This window comes from Aythya marila, assembly GCF_965140915.1.
Source record: "Aythya marila genome assembly, chromosome: 1".
Classification (NCBI taxonomy): Eukaryota; Metazoa; Chordata; class Aves; order Anseriformes; family Anatidae; genus Aythya; species Aythya marila.
The window spans coordinates 122,567,752-122,584,966 of record NC_139042.1 but is presented as its reverse complement, the minus strand read 5'-3'; the positions used below and the strand labels follow the sequence as shown (position 1 = coordinate 122,584,966).

At 48.1% G+C, this 17,215-nt stretch overlaps 1 protein-coding gene across 2 annotated transcripts in view; it reads right to left on the bottom strand.

Moving 5' to 3' along the window:
* Window positions 1–1,690: 1,690 nt before the first annotated feature.
* The window catches only part of GTF2E1 (general transcription factor IIE subunit 1), a 45,387-nt gene continuing 29,862 nt past the window's right edge, over window positions 1,691–17,215 (bottom strand). For both annotated transcript variants that reach the window (XM_082751938.1, XM_082751939.1), the window contains exons 3-5: window positions 9,266–9,467; window positions 5,173–5,417; window positions 1,691–3,207 (exon numbers count right to left, since the gene is read on the bottom strand). In XM_082751938.1, coding sequence (XP_082608064.1) covers window positions 2,777–3,207; window positions 5,173–5,417; window positions 9,266–9,467 — 878 coding nt within the window. In that variant the 3' untranslated portion in view covers window positions 1,691–2,776. The remainder of the gene's footprint in view (window positions 3,208–5,172; window positions 5,418–9,265; window positions 9,468–17,215) is intronic.

Below are 17,215 nucleotides of genomic sequence, written 5' to 3'. Positions count from 1 at the left end.
TTTTTGTACACAGACGCTCGTGCTCACTCAACAGCATCCCATCCACCTTGATTTTGGGGCCGGATCCCTGCTGGCTCCTGCAGGTGGGCAGCGTGGGGTTTCCTCCTGTGGCCGTGCTGGGGGGAGGCAGGCGCGGGGTCTCCTGTGTGCTGCAGCCCAGCCAAGCCGCTTGCCATGCTGCGGCTGTCTCGGCCTCCTCCTTGCCATCCCTGCCTGCCTCGTTAGCATCGAGCTGTTCAAAGGGATGGAAATCAAATTATATTTAGGTCAGGGACGTATTTTAAGCAAAAATACCTGTTATATTTCGAGCATCTCGTGCAGAGGCTCTTTGTCGGCTGCTCCCAGGATGGCTGCGCACATACTTGCTGCCCTTAACGTGCTTCTTGATAATATAAAAAAATCTGATTTTCGCTTAGGTATCAATGAGGTTCATTCTCTCTCTCAGCCTCGTTAATGACATTAAATAAGCAGCCACCTTCTGGCAGCTTGTTAGGTATCCCGGAGAGGAAAAAGCCCAGATTTTGCTGGGTAATTCTGGAAGAGGGTGGCCCAGCTGCTGTTGCTCTGCTCTCGGCTCGGAGTGACTTTTTCCAGCACCTTGTGACGCTTCCCTCCTCCAGGGCACCAAGCCCAAGCCCCTGCTGCGCCGCAGGACTCAAGGATGGGGCTGACAACCCTAAAACCCTAAAATTTTTACCTTGCAAGCCTCCCCCCCGGCCTGTCAGGCTCCCCAGCAGCACACCCTGCTGTGGCAGGCACCCGGCGGGCAGCTCTCTTCGGATGTCTCGGGGAGGAGGTGATGCTGGTTTTCCGCCCTTCCTCCGGGGGATCTTCAATTCTCTCGGCTCCCACAGCGCTGCAGCCCGTTGGGTCTGTTTGAAGGAGGCCGTGACACGGGAAGGAAGAATTGGATGGACACAGGCTCCCTGATGGGGGAAGCTGCTTTTCGGGAACTTTGGTGGAAAAGATTAAAGCCCCTGCTTCATAGAAGCCTGGGCTGGATATATATGCAGTATCGGAAAGGGAAAGGGAAAGGGACCAAGATTTCTTCACTTAAGCTTATAAACCTACAGCTTGACTTTGCAGACTAAAAACTCCCAGTATGTTATGAGAATGAGTAGTTGCACTGCATTCAGGGTTAGTTCTCAGATTCCAGCCTTGGCTCCTTGTAAACTGACCTGCTTTTCTCCAGGGTTAGCCTTGAATTCAACCACATTAAATTCTAGACAGAACTGGTAAAGAACTTTTTTTTTCCTGCTTGCTGATCACTGAAGCTGGCTTATCAGCTCTGGCTGGCTCGGCATTTAGAAGCTTGATGCTGGATCCCAGAAGTCCACAATTAGTCCACCACAACAGCACCATTTTAACCAGGAACAAAGGTCTGTGAGACCTCTCTCACTCACATATGCATCCCCCGAGGAAGGTGGAAAGGAATGGATCGTGATCAAAAGGAGCCCACAAAAGCACCGCTCTCATGAAGAATCTTCCCTGCAAGCGCAGAAGGTAACAGGAGGCATTCAAGTCAGCTCTGGTGAGGAGAAGCAACGTGGAGCAGAGATATTATGTGGGATTTCAAATGGTCTTTACCCCAAAGGAGGGCCTCAGCTTGGTTGTTTTCCTGAATTGAGTAAATTGAAATGATAAGCAAACAACACTTCTACATAGACACACCACAAATTGGACGACAACAAAGGGAACAAGTTTCTATTTATTTATTCCACCTTAAAATGACTTAAAAGCAAATTTAAAATGCTAAAAAAAGAGGGAGATCAAAAGAGGGAGAAACTGGAAATAAAACCACAGAGGAGGCATTACAAGGTTAGCAGAACCTAGAAAGCACAGTTAGTATAAAACAGATTTACAGTCTCCGTGAACAGCAAATTGATGCTGCCCATGTAAACCGAGCAGCACGTAGTACTGCCCCTACCCTCCGAAAACACAAACTTCTTTTATCCTTTTGCTTTGTTCTCTTGCCAGATAGGAAAACATGACAATTTTAAAAAAGCAACACTTTCAATTGATAGAGAAAACATTTTACAAATCTGTTATTGCTCTGCAGGCACGGGTAAATGTCTTCCTGTGGGAAGAGAGCGTGCCGAAGCAGAATTTAAACTTGCATAATTCCTCTTAAAATGATGCAACCGTGGTGGTGTGACTGCAAACAGAAGCTAGCCATGCCATTTCTCTGCCTGCCACCAACCGTCTGCCACACCGGGGGCTGGACAGAGCGAGGCAGAAGCGCCAGGCAGCACTGCAGGAAAAGGAAGGCATCTCCGGGCCAGTCGGAGTGCTCTGACAGCTCAGATGCGTGCAGGGCTTTTGTTACACTGACAAAGGGTGGCTCTGTGCGCTCGCCAAGGCTTTCCCTCTGCGTGTTTCAAGTTCCCCCTGACCTTGAGGTGCTGAGAGTGACTAAGAAGAGAAAGGGAGCAAGGGAAGTAACAGGTTGCTGCCCCCAGGGCTGCTCAGCAGTAAGCGCTCCGTGGCCAGAGGGTTAAACCAGTGCCTGTGCGCAGGCAACCCTAAAACCCTAAAATTTTTACCTTGCAAGCATCCTCCCTTCTAAAACTTGTCCTCCCCTACCTGTTTTGGCACATGCAGCCTTCCTGCTCCCCTTTCTGGTGGGCAAGATGCCTGAGATTAGCAGTTGCAGGCCCCAGTGTCCCTGCACACAGGGGAGGCAAGATGCATTTTAGCCTTCTGTTTAACAAGGGAGTCTCTGGCTTTAAAAAAATCATTAAAAAAAACAAACAAAAAAAGCCCCTTCAGGAAGCAGTTAATCAAACATATCCTCAAACATGCGTCGCCCCATGGCTATATAAACCTCTTTTTCCTCCGGTGTCATCTGGGCCACCAGCTCGGGGCGCTGGCTCACTTGGCTGTAGGTGTGCGGGCGCCCAGCCACTGTGACCGTGGGGTCCTCCGCCACCACCTCGAACTCTTCATCCTCCTCCTCCTCCTCCAGCCCGTACGCCGTGGTGGCCGTGGCAGCGGGGCGGGGAGGGGATTCCTCCTCCGACTCGCTCGTCTCGCTCTCCGAGTCACTGGCGTTGGCGCCGGAGAGAGGAGCGGAGCCCCCGACGGTGACGGTTGAGGCGGAGGGCGTCTTCTTCTCGTGGATGAGCAGGGCACGCATCACCTCCTCGTTGTCATCCAGGGCCGCCCGGCCCTCCTCACGCTCCTGGAAGGCGTCCAGATCCCGGCCCCCTGCAGAGAGACAGAAGGGAGTGAGGGTTTTCTCGTGAGCTGAGAGGGTTTGTTGTGGCAGGGTGTCTGCAGCTCCCAGACTCAACAGGTAAAATTCTTGCTCAGAAAGTGGCATTCTGAAGAAAACTTCTCTGAATCCTACTTTTGCTGAGAGAACTGTGAGTCCACCCAGCACCGAAAAACCTACGGGCTGTAGGAAGAAAAAAAGAAAGAAAAGAAATGCAGAGAACCTTATGTACAAAAAAAGGCCTAAAAAGTACAACAGAGTCCCCGTGGAAAACTTTCTCTCTTGCACTGGAACGGGCTGCATCCAAACAGCTGCTGGAGCTGAGGTGGATGGCTTTCTGCCTTCATACATTAACACCACTTGACTTCTTTTCCAATCCCTGGGCTTTCATCGTTGTGCACCGTATCCAGGCATTGGACATCCAAGCGTTTCCCTCCAGGATCGAAAATGCACTAGCTACTTTGTTCAGCTCGAGACAGAGAAATGCTGAGAAATGGGTAAACTAAGAATTAAGTTCTGCATTTAGCACGAAAATCCGGGGGTCTTTCCTGTGGTACAGTTAAGGCCTAAAGACCCATCCCTAACTTTATGGGACTCGTGTTTTCCTTGTAAATGAAGCTGTAGTAACACGTGATGGCTACAATTACTGTCATTAATGAAAAAATCTTGAAAGAAAGGAAGACCAAAAGCATTGTGTTGGCAGCCTGGTGCTCAGCAGCCCGGGGCAGCTCCACAAAGTCCAAACTTAGTGGCTCAAAGTCTGGACTCTGTGGTCTCCTGCTCGTGAGCACTGTTCCTGGCAGATCCACGCAGTGAATGCTTTCTGCCAGTGGTCCCAAGTTTTCTGCTTTCCTGTTTGTATCATACAAGAGTCACAGAAATGTGTTCCAGCACCAATTTCAGGCTATTTCCACCAGCTTCCATCTCCAGCAGTGCTGGAGGTTAAGCAGTGACGCCCCTGTGCTCCAAGGAGATACACTCCCCCTCAACGTCCTTCAGCAGCATCTCAGAAACATTTACGCTGCGTACACCAAAAGTCACCTCAAGGAACCAATTTAGAAGGAGACATGGACTGAATTTCTAGCTGAAAAACTGGGTGAGAATTCAGCATGGCTCTCTGGGTACTGGGAGAGGAATGATTTCAGGGCTTGTGCTTACACGTGATTCCCTTTTGCCATCTTCTCTCCCTTGGGCACCAACAGTGTCGTTCTGTAACCCTCAGGTGACTTGGAAGATTTTATCTATCGATTCCCTAACACACCAATGATAAAAGGTCTCTATTTCCCATTTTTGGTCTCCATGCTTAAATAGCAAACTTAGCAGTGCAGAACGTTTCTTCTGGTCGCTACAAGATGTGACTATGGTCAACCAACAACCTGACCTCAACGTGAATGAAAATAAAAGCAAAGGCAACTAGAAAGCAGTAAGGACTCACCTGTGACAGACAGTCCTACTGTGCTTCCAGAAGCTTGCTTTCTGACAGATTTTTCACATGAAACATTTTGAAAAATAATTGGCAAGAAGAATGCTGGGAGCACAAAAACACTGCCGGTAGGTTTCGTAGGCTTCAGAGTCACCAAATGTTAATAAATTATATTTTCCAGCAGTGTCTTATTGGGGTTCAGCTTTCAAGTTGAAAGACCTCATCGAAAAGCAATAAACTCTCGAGGCAGAAGAACACCTATTACTAAGGGTACAGGAAGAGGTAACGGATAAGTAACATTTTTGGAGGAACATGCAATCCCGTGGGCAGCTCAGTTTTACTGACCTACATTTCCATCCCGGATCTAATAAATGGGCATTTTTTCCATCTACCTATGCACAGGTGCTTTGCACAGCGGGGGGGAGCAGACAAAATCTGGAGTGCTGGGAGCAACAGCTGTAGACGCACGAGGGAACCTGTATCTCCCAGCACTCCCAGAAGCGGAGCAGCACTTGTGCTCTGCGCGTTTCCTTACCGTCTTTGATTTCATCGGGGTCATACGCCCCCTGCACCGTGCTCTCCCGGAGCCAAATTGGCCTCTCTCTGGCTGGCTTCCCGTCGCTGGCAGACCGGTTAATGTCCTCCTGGTCCTCCATGCTGATGACAACGTTCTGGGTATACAAGTCCTCGTAGGATGGGCCTTTCGTAGTCCACGCTTCCCGATGGTGTCCGCCTGTAACGCCAGCTGTCCCCGAACCCGTACCAGCTGCACGTTCTTTGCTAGGTAAAAGTCAGAGAAAGAAAAGCAGCACTCAGAACGAGCCCTTTCTTGGCCAGCATTGTAACACGCTAGATTATCTCCCCGGATCTGCAGCACAAACTGCCATTTTCATGGTGCTGCCGGGAATTTCTACACCAGCTTGCTGATTTGGGGACCTGGGCACCTCTACATGAGGCCACGGGAACTTCTACAACAGATGCCGAAAAGAAGAGGGAACAATAAGGCTGCGGATGCACGGATCTAAAAACAATCCTACAGTTACAGAACACCCTGAAATAAAAGTCACAGCAGCAAAGCCCACTCAAACAAGAGAAAGGTGATAAGCAATGCATAGGGTAGGCCAGTCAAAGTCTAGCACCCCTTTGTTTGCTGAGAGGAGCTGCTGCCAGCGCATTTTCCTCCAGGCTCCCTTCTAACTGAGGAGACTGCTGAAGAGAGGACACGGATCTGCCTGGATCTGATGGGAAGAGGACATCAGGTGGAGTATTTTCTGCATGCTGATGGCAACGAGCTGAAAATACTCTCTGGCTACATATCTATTGAGAAGGAAGATCTTCATCCCGAGGGAATCAGTGAAGGATCCCAGCAGCGTCCCTGTCCTGCTGCCAGCTGCTACCAGCTGAGCTGACAGGAGCTGTGAGCGCGCAGGGTTCACTTGCTGCTATCTGCCCAACAACCTTCCCTCCAACGGAGAAGCTGAAAACAAGGTTGCAGTTGGAGGCCTGAGCGATATGCAGTTTTTTAATTCAGCATGGATTTAACCGCTGCTTGATGAGCTCAGCATGCCCGGTTTTTAGGTGTAAAGTAAGAGGGGAAAATATGAAGGTAGGGGATCATCCTTCTTACCCATATGCAAAATATTGGTTTGTTCAGCCTCTGCTACTCATGACCTCCTATAAGTGCATTTGCTGGGATCTCTTCATAAAATACCTCACAATACTGGTGTTAGCACGTGTCCACACACTAGCTGGTTCTCTCCCACAGCCAGCCCCACCAGGAAAGCTTCACAGCAGCCTTGATTTTCTGGGCTGAAGGAGAAGACCCGTGCCCATGTGTTGCTTACATAAGCCAAGGAACCACACCGAGACCTTCTTCCCAGTGCCTGATTTCAAGTGTTGGTACCTTTCAGTTTTCCAAGACAGGCATGTGTTCTGTGAAAAGCACCGCTCTGCTTCCCACACAATAGAAATCTGCAACCAGCGTTTCCCTGACAATTTTATGTAATCCACTTCCCTCACAAGACACACAATGCAACTCTCCCCCAGCCTCTGCCTCTCCATGACTGCAGCGTGACAGCTGAATGCTCGGCGGTGCCAGGAGCTGCCTAATAATACTTTTGCACAGAGGTCCCCATAAGTGTGTTTGAAATGGACTTCTTTCCTACGCACTACCATTTAGGAGCAAAACACTTCTTCCCTCATGTCAGGAGGGATTCAAAGATGAAGGTAACAGCTGTAAGAGACACCTACCATGCGAATTACTTCAAACCATCTCCGGCAACGTGTCACGTTTGCATGGAATAATCTAGACAGCTTCTATCTACTCTCTGACCCCAGTGAGCTTTGTGAGCGTGTCTCAACTCACTGCGCTGTTTGGGCAACTGCATCTTCACCGTACTGCTGGGAGTGGACGACCTCGAGGCTGCGTGACCAGCGGGATATCCCTCACTGCAAGAGGAGACCTTGCTATTCAGCACACCTGATCCAAAGGCTGAGGTTGAGCACCCTAGATCAGGCACCAGCAAAGGGCCAGGCGTGCAAGCTGCCATACAGACAGCACAGAACAGGTGGAGGGAGTGCACTCTTCCAGTAATTTCTCTCTCTTTGATCCAAGATGCATTTTTCCCCTAGTTCCAGGCCACCCTGCTCAGACAGTGGCAGCTGAGGGCCCCAGATCTGGCTCCATTTGCTCTGTTCTTTTACCCTGATGGAAATCGCTCACTAAGTGGTTAAGCTGCCTTCAAAGGTGACATAAATAATCCTTGACATAGCTGAGGTATGGCCCGCAGAAACCACACTGAGCAATGGGAAAACAACCTGAAATCTTCATCTCAATCCTGTCCAGGCTATTAATAAAAGGTCTTGTAAAACGGGGATAACTCCTTTTGTGCTGTGTCTGAACTAAAGCACTTTTTCGTTTAGCTGCTCTTAAGAGCTTCAGCTTCATAGGGAACAACCCATGGTCCTTGATAGCATGACCACAGAAATGAATTCTGCAGGGATTTATGTTCTATAACATCATGTTATCCTGACATAAGAAAATGGAGGAGGTATTCAAATTCATCTGTTTTAGGATACCACAGAGAATGGCTCGGGTAAAGCACGTGCATTTTGAAACCTGTGGTGCTAACTAATGCTCTGCCAAGGTTACGGGAAGGAACTGCCTCCTAGGAAAGTGTAAATGAAGATGTGACCAGCCATGTTGGCAGGTGAGTGACAGCTACAGGTTGTCAGTGAGGCTGGTTAGAGCTACCACCTGGAAACACGAGTTGCCCGTGCCTCTGAAAAAAAAAAAGAAGACGCAGGCACTTTGTGACCTTTTCTGTCTGTTTCGGGAGCATCGAATGCCAGTTTCGGCAATGACTTCAGAAACTCAAGGCTCCATAAAATGGAGAGAGAATAAATAACCCAGGGTTTGGCACTTTTAAAAAAAAAAAAATCTCACAGCAGTACTTTCATGCAATTAGCTGCTTTGAATTAATAAGCGTTAATAAATAATTAAATCATTGTATGTGCTGAAGCGAGTTGTGCTCAAGTAAGGATTTAAAAATGCCTATTTATTTTGTCATTCCCTGCTCAGAGTAATTAATCATTTACAATGTTTTATAAGTATTTAAGAGTCAAGCAAGTGGGTGCTGCTATTTAATCGTGGGACTGCACCAGGCTTCTGCTGTGCTCCTTTCCTGTGCGCTGAGATAAGGTAGCCATGGGAAGGCTGAGAAATGACCCTCTTTTTGGTGGGGTTATCCCGGTTCTACTACACGAACTACAGAAGTGGGTTTTTAAAGCAAAATTTCGTGATTCAGCTTGGGAATAAAGGCTTCAAAGCCTCCCCATATCAACAAAGACATGCTGAACGACCTTGGAAAAATCTTTTCCCCTCCCTACATGGCTTCTGTTTTTCTCAGAATGATGAGCAAAATCAGCTATATTCTTGGCTAGAAAGAGACAAGTAATTTTTTATTATATTAATTAGAAACTGTCCAGCATTAATATATGATGAACATTCTCTCTCAAGGTTAGCCTGAATGTAAAAAAAAAAAAAAGTATCCTGCTCGCTCTCCCATTAACAAAAGCCAAGCACCCCGAGGAACTGTGGGAATGCTTCTCCCCAAATCCCCATGGTACAGATTTTTTTCTTGTGTGTTTAATTATTTTTTTTAAAACAGAGAGAAGTGCATCACATTTCACCAGAGCTGACAAAACTGACAGCTCCCCACATCTTTCTGCATTATTTAAACATCATCTGTTTTTGTACAGCTAGGAATGTTCTGAAGGAAAGTGTCATTTCCCATGGGCAGGAACATTTTAAACATTTTCTGACTATAACATGGTCTCCCCCCAAAAACGAGTTGTGTAACAAGTAGAGGAAAATCAGAAAAAGAAGTTTTGTCACATACAGATTTGAAACATGAAATGTAGAATGCATTTTGCTTACTTTCAAAAGCTGGGTGGAAACAAAAGGAATAAACAAAAGGGTTTGAGAGAAAGATGAGAGTGAAGCACCCTTGGTGCAGAACAAGTAAGACCCGAATGCAGCCAGGGGTTGCAGAAGGTTTGGGAAAACCTCACGGAGCAGAGAAACGTGCTGTGAGGAAGCAGTCAGAGAAAGCAGGGCCTGTTCCCACCTCTGCTTCAAGGCAGGGATCTCTGTGGGTTCTGGTTCGAGGATTTCATAGGCTAAGTTAACATCTTCTGTCTCACGAAGCAGCGCGTAGATGGGCTCGATCTGCTCGTTAAATCTTGCCACGAGTGTCCTTGCATCCTTCTTGGGCATTGCCGACTCATCTTCTTCCACTTCAGTCTCACAGAAAGTACAGCGGAAAGTTCCTGAAATGAAAAAAGTTGCAAAGTGTCAGAAGAAAAGCAACAAGGCCAGCTCTTTGCGCAGCGTTTTAAACAAGGGCGCTTCACTGTTTTCTTTGCTCGATGCTAAATAGCTTTTCTCACTCTGACAAGCCCTTCCCACACGCAGTGCACCTGGTTATTAAGCAGCCAAGAAAGCAACAAGCACTTTGATGTCAGCCGGTGATACCCAGCTCGGGGAGCAGCTCCTTGCTCTGAGAAGCCCAGGTGTGTTGCAGCACCACTATTGAGACATCTCCTAATCTCACGCCCTTTCTTGCTAGACGTTTTAAATGAGCTAGAAAAGCAGGTCAAACAGAGGCAACCGAAACGGTTGCATGGCAATGCAGTTACAAAAAAAAAACAAACTACTGAACTCACAGCAGGCCTTTTGGTTTCATTGCTCCATCTGCGAGCAGGAACCTTGGGGAAGCGCTCGCAGCAGGCCCTCACCATATGGTCTGCAGCCAGGGGAGCAGCACAGTGCGCTGCCCTGTCCTCACACACGGCGGGCACAGCTACGTGGCTACAAATGCTGCGCTCCCACCTCGGGATTTCTCTTGGCCCTGTGTCATTTCTTTTTTACGTATCCTTCCCGTGGCACTGACACACACCTGGTATCATCTCTCGGTACCCTAATGAAGAAAGGGAAAGGTGTCTTTTTACTAACAGGGAGCCCGAGGACAGGTTGTGTCAGGGAATCGGCATGTTTCTGTCTAACCATCAGTGTCGGGAGCCGGCTGTATCACTGACACCAGGTACAAACACAGCTGGAAGAATGGGGTTGGCCCAGGGCACGAGGTAACGGGACAGGCTTGCAAGCCAGGGCTGCTGGTGTCTCGTCCTGCTGCCTGCACAGATTTGCTAGTCTCGTCGCTTCGTTTTTCAGTGTATCTCCTTCTCTGCCTGTAACAGAGCGATAAAAACAGACCTAGCTTCTTCGCTGGTGGCTGTGAGGGCTAGACAATGCTTCCACAGTTCTTGGAAAACGTATAAAGGCACTGTTTATGACAGGAGGCAGAATCTGTTGCCTCTCACCACAGTCTGTAGAAATGCAATTTTCTACCTTGGCACCATCTGAAACAGCTTTTGCTCATCGTTACTTGCAAATTAATCCGAGAGTGATGTCTCTGTGGAGTGTAACACATACAAACTTCCTGCAAAGAAGTCACTTTACGAAGTTTGTCACATCTCTGCAACAGCCAGAGCACCCAACAACAGCAGCACGTGCCGTGAAGGGTAAGTAAATACGGCGCTCTCCTCTCCCATCCAAGCACGAAACTCTGTGCTTCACCCTGCAAAAACTGCCGCTATCGATTCAAGAACGGGACAATTATATAAGCTGTCAGCCCGGCAAGAACTGAGGCCAAAGTTTGGTCTCCTTATCCCGCATCTGAAGCTATCAGCATGACAAATTGGCACAAGTTGAATCAGTTGAAAATAATTAGCACATCTCGGTTCCCATAATGACTAAGGGAACAAACCCAGGTTAACAGCGAAACCTCTCCTCTTTTTACAACCTAACCCTCGCCACACACCCCGAAGTCCTGCTGTAGGTTCCTGAGACAGCTCCTGCTTTTCTCATGTCCATTTGTGAACACTAAGTATTTGCTAAAGACTCAAAGCAGGGGGAGAATGACTTCGGTTCACAGGACCAAGAAATCAGACAATAAATGGAACGGAACTCCTGGAGCTCTCGTGGATCTGCTGCAACGTCCCCCCCTCAGGGTTCTTCACAAGCAAAAAATAAAGTTAAGAGATGGATTATGTAAAGAATCGGGGAATGAGTGAAATGACAGGCTTCCTCCATTAATATGCTGATTTTTTGGAGGTGATGCAGCATTTCAGAAGATGCATATGTGATCAGAGAACCGAGGAGTTGGCTTGCCACGGCAGATGGCATTTACGTGTTGCGAACCTCTTCTGCTAGACATTAAGAGGTCGCAAAATGTCACCAGAGCTTTTATGTCACATCAGCAGTGACACATTTTCCTCACAAATGCGTATTGCATGTGACAAACATGAAGTGGAGCCCATCCAAAGGCTGAGGATGGCCATGTGCCCACTCCTGGGATGTATTTCTTCCCTCCGCCTGGACACAACTGCTGGTTTGCCACGCAAATACGCTGCATGAGCCAGGGCAAGCAGGCAACCCGGAGCTTCCCTGCACCTTGGACGTATCAACAGGGAGCACATGCATCCCCTTCTGTCCACACACACCTCGCTGTTCCACGCTCAGGCACCCAGCATGTTAAAAACCAGCCTTCTGAGAGAGACATCTCCTCATCTGCTCCCTCAGGGACCGATTCGCCGGTGCTGTGGCTCCCCAAGGCGTGCTACGATTAGCGCAGCTCAAGCTCGGAAGCACAGGGCCAGGATATTTGCAGCTAATTCCTAATGACTCGATTTCACTCGAGACAAGGAAAAGGTCAACCGCCCACACGCCTTGCACGCGGTGTGTCCAAACGTGCGTGCTGCATCTGCTCGAATTCGGCTGCGTGCACCAGCTTAACGCTGCCAGAGGAGCTTGCCCAAGAGAGGAGACATCAGAATTAAAACCGATCCCACCGTGTTCGTTTGGCTCCTCACCTATGCACACATTTAACTGGAACTGAATGTTAAAGACACAAGGAAGGTCTTCTGCTGGATCACAGAATGGTTTGGGCTGGAAGGGACCTTGAAGCCCACCCAGTTCCACCCCCCTGCCACGGCAGGGACACCTCCCACCAGCCCAGGCTGCCCAAAGCCCCATCCACATTGTGCTGCCAACTGTACCTCGCCTCAGCCAGCTTCCATCTGGTTAACCCTCCAGGTATATTGACAAGCTGCCCTCCAGCTCATCCCCTCCACCTTCATTCTGTAAGGCCAAATAAGCCACATGTTCTCCTTCCCCTCATAAAAGTGGCCACCCATTCGTTTGATCACTTTCTCTCTCACCTTTCTGCTACTCAGGAAAAGCTGCAGCGCATACAACTCTCCAGATGAGACCTCCCAGAAGCCCAGTGGCATTAGTGCTTCTGGGATAACTGCTGAGACCTCTTAAGATCATGAAAGTGCTGCCTCAATTATCACAAGATCTCGCAATGCTTCCAGACCTTTCCTCCTCTGCGCTTCCCAGTGGATGAGCTCCATGTTCACAGGAGAGGTTTGCAGGAGATGCTGGGTACAGGACACTGTACTTCACACTGCAACCTTCCAGCTCATTTTTATTACTCCAGCCTTCAGCCTCATCCAGTTCTTTATTCTCCACTGCAACCACAAAACATTAAGGTAATTTATTTTCAAAATCTCCTCCAAGCTTCTTTTAGAAGAAGCATTATTACCATTACATGGGGGGCGAGCTAAGGCACAGATGGCAAAATTTCAGCAGCATCTGCAGATTTGAGCGGCACTTGGTTTGTAATGCCTGAGAAATGCTTCTCGGGAACTTCTGTTCCTGCAATAAGCACGCAGGGCTTTTACCCATTATCTTCCAGGCTCCAGAATCGGGCATCTCAAATGAGTTAGGAGAAACGGCTAATGACAGCCTTAGAGAAATTTACCTAGAAATGACCAGTCCAAGACCAGACAGAAGCACAGCTGACCTGAAGGGTCATCAGATCATGCTGCTGTGGCTACTGGAGCCATCTTCTTCCAGTAAATGGCTGACTTGTACACGTTTTTAGTTCTTCTGCAGCAAACCAGAGCAAAAACATTACATGCACTCAGCTCATCGTTCTCACTGAGTAAAGCACAATTGCTTTGGAAAAAAAAATCCGTGGTAGGGAAAATGTTTTAGGATGCGCAAGCAGCATTCATTTCAGCACTTCCTATCCCCGAGTGCTTCGTGTGACGTTGGAAAGGGACGACTGAAGATCTTGAGGAAAGGTCAGAGCTTCCTAGGTTCCTACCAGCAGGGAACCAGACACGAGCCCATGTCCAGGTGATGCTGTGCATGGTTATCAGCAGGTGTGGAGCCCCCTGCTCCTCACAGCCCCCTGCCACCTGACTGAACGGAGCAGCAGAGAAGATGACAAGCTGCTAGCGTGGCGTGGGTCGGCTGCAGGGGGAAGCAGGGTGTCTGGGCAACCTGCTCCTGCTTGCTCAGCCTGGACTCCAGAGCCTCTCACTTCTCAGACCTCCCTGTCCAACTTTCTTTCCCTGGGTGGCTTTTTCCAGTACCAGCCTCTTCCCAGTCCCATGGGAAGGGAAGGGAAGGGAAGGGAAGGGAAGGGAAGGGAAGGGAAGGGAAGGGAAGGGAAGGGAAGGGAAGGGAAGGGAAGGGAAGGGAAGGGAAGGGAAGGGAAGGGAAGGGAAGGGAAGGGAAGGGAAGGGAAGGGAAGGGAAGGGAAGGGAAGGGAAGGGAAGGGAAGGGAAGGGAAGGGAAGGGAAGGGATCAGTACAACTCCTATCCCCTCCCTCCACAACCAATCCATGCTCATGTAATGGGAGTCCTTAGCACCCTAAGTAATAGGCAGCGCTGTCAGTACAAATTATAATTAAGTTCCTTTCATTTCGCATTGATTTTCAGGATTTAGAGGACTACTTAGGACAGCACCTAAAGGCACTTCCCTCCCGAATCGTTACAGCCAGAAATAGTAGGCTGAGTGGCTACAGCAGGCCTGGATCGTTATTTGCCACAACAACCTCCACGTTCGGATGTAAGGACATTCACCTCTGAGGGATTAAACTGAAGCGAAGAGAGTTTTGAGGACTTTAATGAACCAGGCTAGTAGCAGAGCTGATTGTTAAAACAGTTGTTGGTTAACTGCATTAATGCTGATGCAGATTAGGCTTCAGCAGCTGTTCATCTTTAGCGACTCCTGGAGTTGAAGGGGCTGCTCAGCCTTCATTAAAGCATCCTCAGCATCTCAGTGAGAAACCAATTTCTCGTGTCTGAGAGAGAAACGCCTTCCTGCCCCAAGGAAAGATGAGTTTCCTCTCAATTTTACCTCCTAGCCATCCCTGGCCCCATCTCTCTTTTCTCCCCACAGTGGAGACCTATAGCCCCAAGTACATTTATATTCATATTTGACTTCCAAAAACCCAGTGGCTTTAGGCAAAGGACAGAAAAAAACCACCAAATAAATGCTTCCCGAACACCACAGCAATACTGTTCTCTCTGCGAGTATTTCAACGTTTCCATAAATGCATTAAAAAGCCAATTACAGAGCACAGTGTGTTACATAAAACGCAACGCCACATCTCATCTTCCTAAGACGGGTTTCATGGTCCGCTGGATCTCCAGCTCTCGAGGACACGCCACAGCCCAAGGCTGACTGCAGTGCTCCGGCCTGAAATGTGGCACAGGAAGCGTTCATTTTTCTGTCAGCCCTGTCTGGACACCCCACGACATCCATGCTACTGTTCAAGCTTCTTCTGGTACAAGCAGTGGGCCATGTGTAGGAAAAGGTGCCATTTAGGGAAGATTTGGTAACCCGAATTCCAGAATGAAACGTTCAGTGTTGCCACTGAAACTGGAAATGCAGCAGGCTTTACCCTAGCAGTCTGAAGAAGCTTGCTGTAACATTTGGCTGCTGAGAAGACGAGGCAGACTGCAGCTGAGCAGATGCAGTGATGCTGGTCAGATGCAGTGACAGGCTGGGGATGGCTGAAAGCAGAGAAGTAGAAATTTTGGGAGACCCCTCGGAAAGGCACTACAGCCACAGCCACAAGCCAGATGAGGCTGGTGATAAACACAGCAGCCTGTGCCCCACCGCTGACAACTCTCCTGGTAGCAGGCAAGGAAGCACAGCATCTCCTCCTCTCTCTCTCCCTCTTCTGGAGAGGTACCACCAGGTACAGACATCCTGGGTTGTGGGCAGACATCTGAATTCCTAAGCCAGTTCACAAATGGGAAATCAAGAACCAAAAATGAAGTGAAAGAAATTCCTTTTAACACTAAACACACCAAATCTAGACCCAGTTTCTCCTAGGTATGTACATATTCTAGCACAAAACCCTCTGAGTTAAGAGCTATGAGATCAATACTTCCCAGCAGCAGGCCTTAGAATTTTAAGACAGGTTTGTGTGAAATTGGGGAAGAGCAAGGATTGTTCCCCTGCCACCAACTTGTTTTTACTGACCTGTTCACCATGGTACGGGGCTCCATGGTGGAGACAGGAGTACAAAATCCTGCTCCTCAGGACCGCATTCTCTGTCTAACCCACACGCACAACAGGTTTGGGAAGCAGCCTTAAATACTTCTCCCGTACAAATACTACTCCTCCAAATCAGCCTCCCAAAAAAAGGTTTATTTTGGGAATCTGCTAAGTGTAAAAACCAGTATTTGATCATACAATTCAACACCATTTCATAATATATGCACACCCAGGTACAGCTCTGGCTTCTGAGTACCTGATCTTGAGCCCTAATAATGCTTCTTAAACATTTTTCTTGTTTAATGTGGATTCAGAGGAGTGAATTGCCCACCAGGTATTAAAGAGAGAATAAACACTTCATTTGGGATTAATGTCAATCGGTTTCTTTTCAGAGCTTCTAGTTCTGTAATATAGATACAGCAGACACAGCGTTTAAGGGCACTTAGGCAGTGGCACAATTTCTGATTCAGATGAGGTAATACTGCAAGAAACCTGTTCAGGAGGGTTCAAAACCGCAATTCTCCAGCATACGAAGAAGGATCAAAGCAATTTGTTCAGCAAATAAAAAGAAGATGGCAACTCGTGGCAACAACAACAACAAAGGAGAGAAAGGCACGCTCTTAAACACCCAGCACCATTAGCAAATGGTGAAGGAAATATATTTGGTAATTGCCATCAACCGGTGTCTCGCTACAATCAGAAGGAAATTTCACTGAGCCAGTGCATATGTTCATGTATTATTTATTCTCCCTGAGAGCACTGTGTAAATGTATAAAAATTGAGGGACTGGCAGTCCTGGAAACAGAAGGTCTCTCTGTTAAGCTGCAGAGCGGATTTTACTCCGGCAGTTACATTATCCTAGGCATAACTTGGAAAAATGGTGCTGCTGGAACGTTATTACAGATGGCCAAAAATAGCGTCCAGCCCTTCTTCTGGACCCTCCCGGCACAAAATGAACCCTGCTGTTAACAGTAAAAATAGGACTTGCTGAGGTAAGACACCCTTGGCAACACCTTAGAATACGTAAGGACGGCATTTGTCTTCCTTGAAAACCTCAAGCACGGAGGGACAAGGAAAACGCAGCAGAGAAATGTCCTGAGACTCGTTCGAGAGCCTCCTGTGTCAGGCAACGGCAGCCGTGAAATAATTCCCGTGCCTGAGATGAATCTGTCAACCCACATCGGCACTTCTGGTTTTCTGGGAGAGATCTCTTCTTCCACGCTTGCTCTAACTACCGAATCCCTTTAGCAACACGCAACATGTTCCCTGAGAAGAGGGATTTACAACCCTGACACACCTCCTGTGCCACCTGTAGCCCAAAAGGGCATCAATTTCAATAGAAGATGGCTCAGAAATGCCAATAACCAGAAGTCTTTCCTTCCAGACTCCTTTCAGGATTAACAGGCGGTAAGGAAAATTCCCTACTGCATGACTTTCCTCCACAGAGCTACGCGGACCTCCAACAGAGAACAATGAAGATTAATAAAAATAAATAAATAAGTTAAATGTCATTTTCTCCTCATTATAATAAACTCCAGTTGAAAAGCAGGTTACACAAGGGATGCCGAGGCTTTGCGTTTCATGCAAAGCTGCTGGTGTACACCCCAGAAATCTATTGAAGAACAAAGAGCAAGAATTAAACACTTAGAGCAC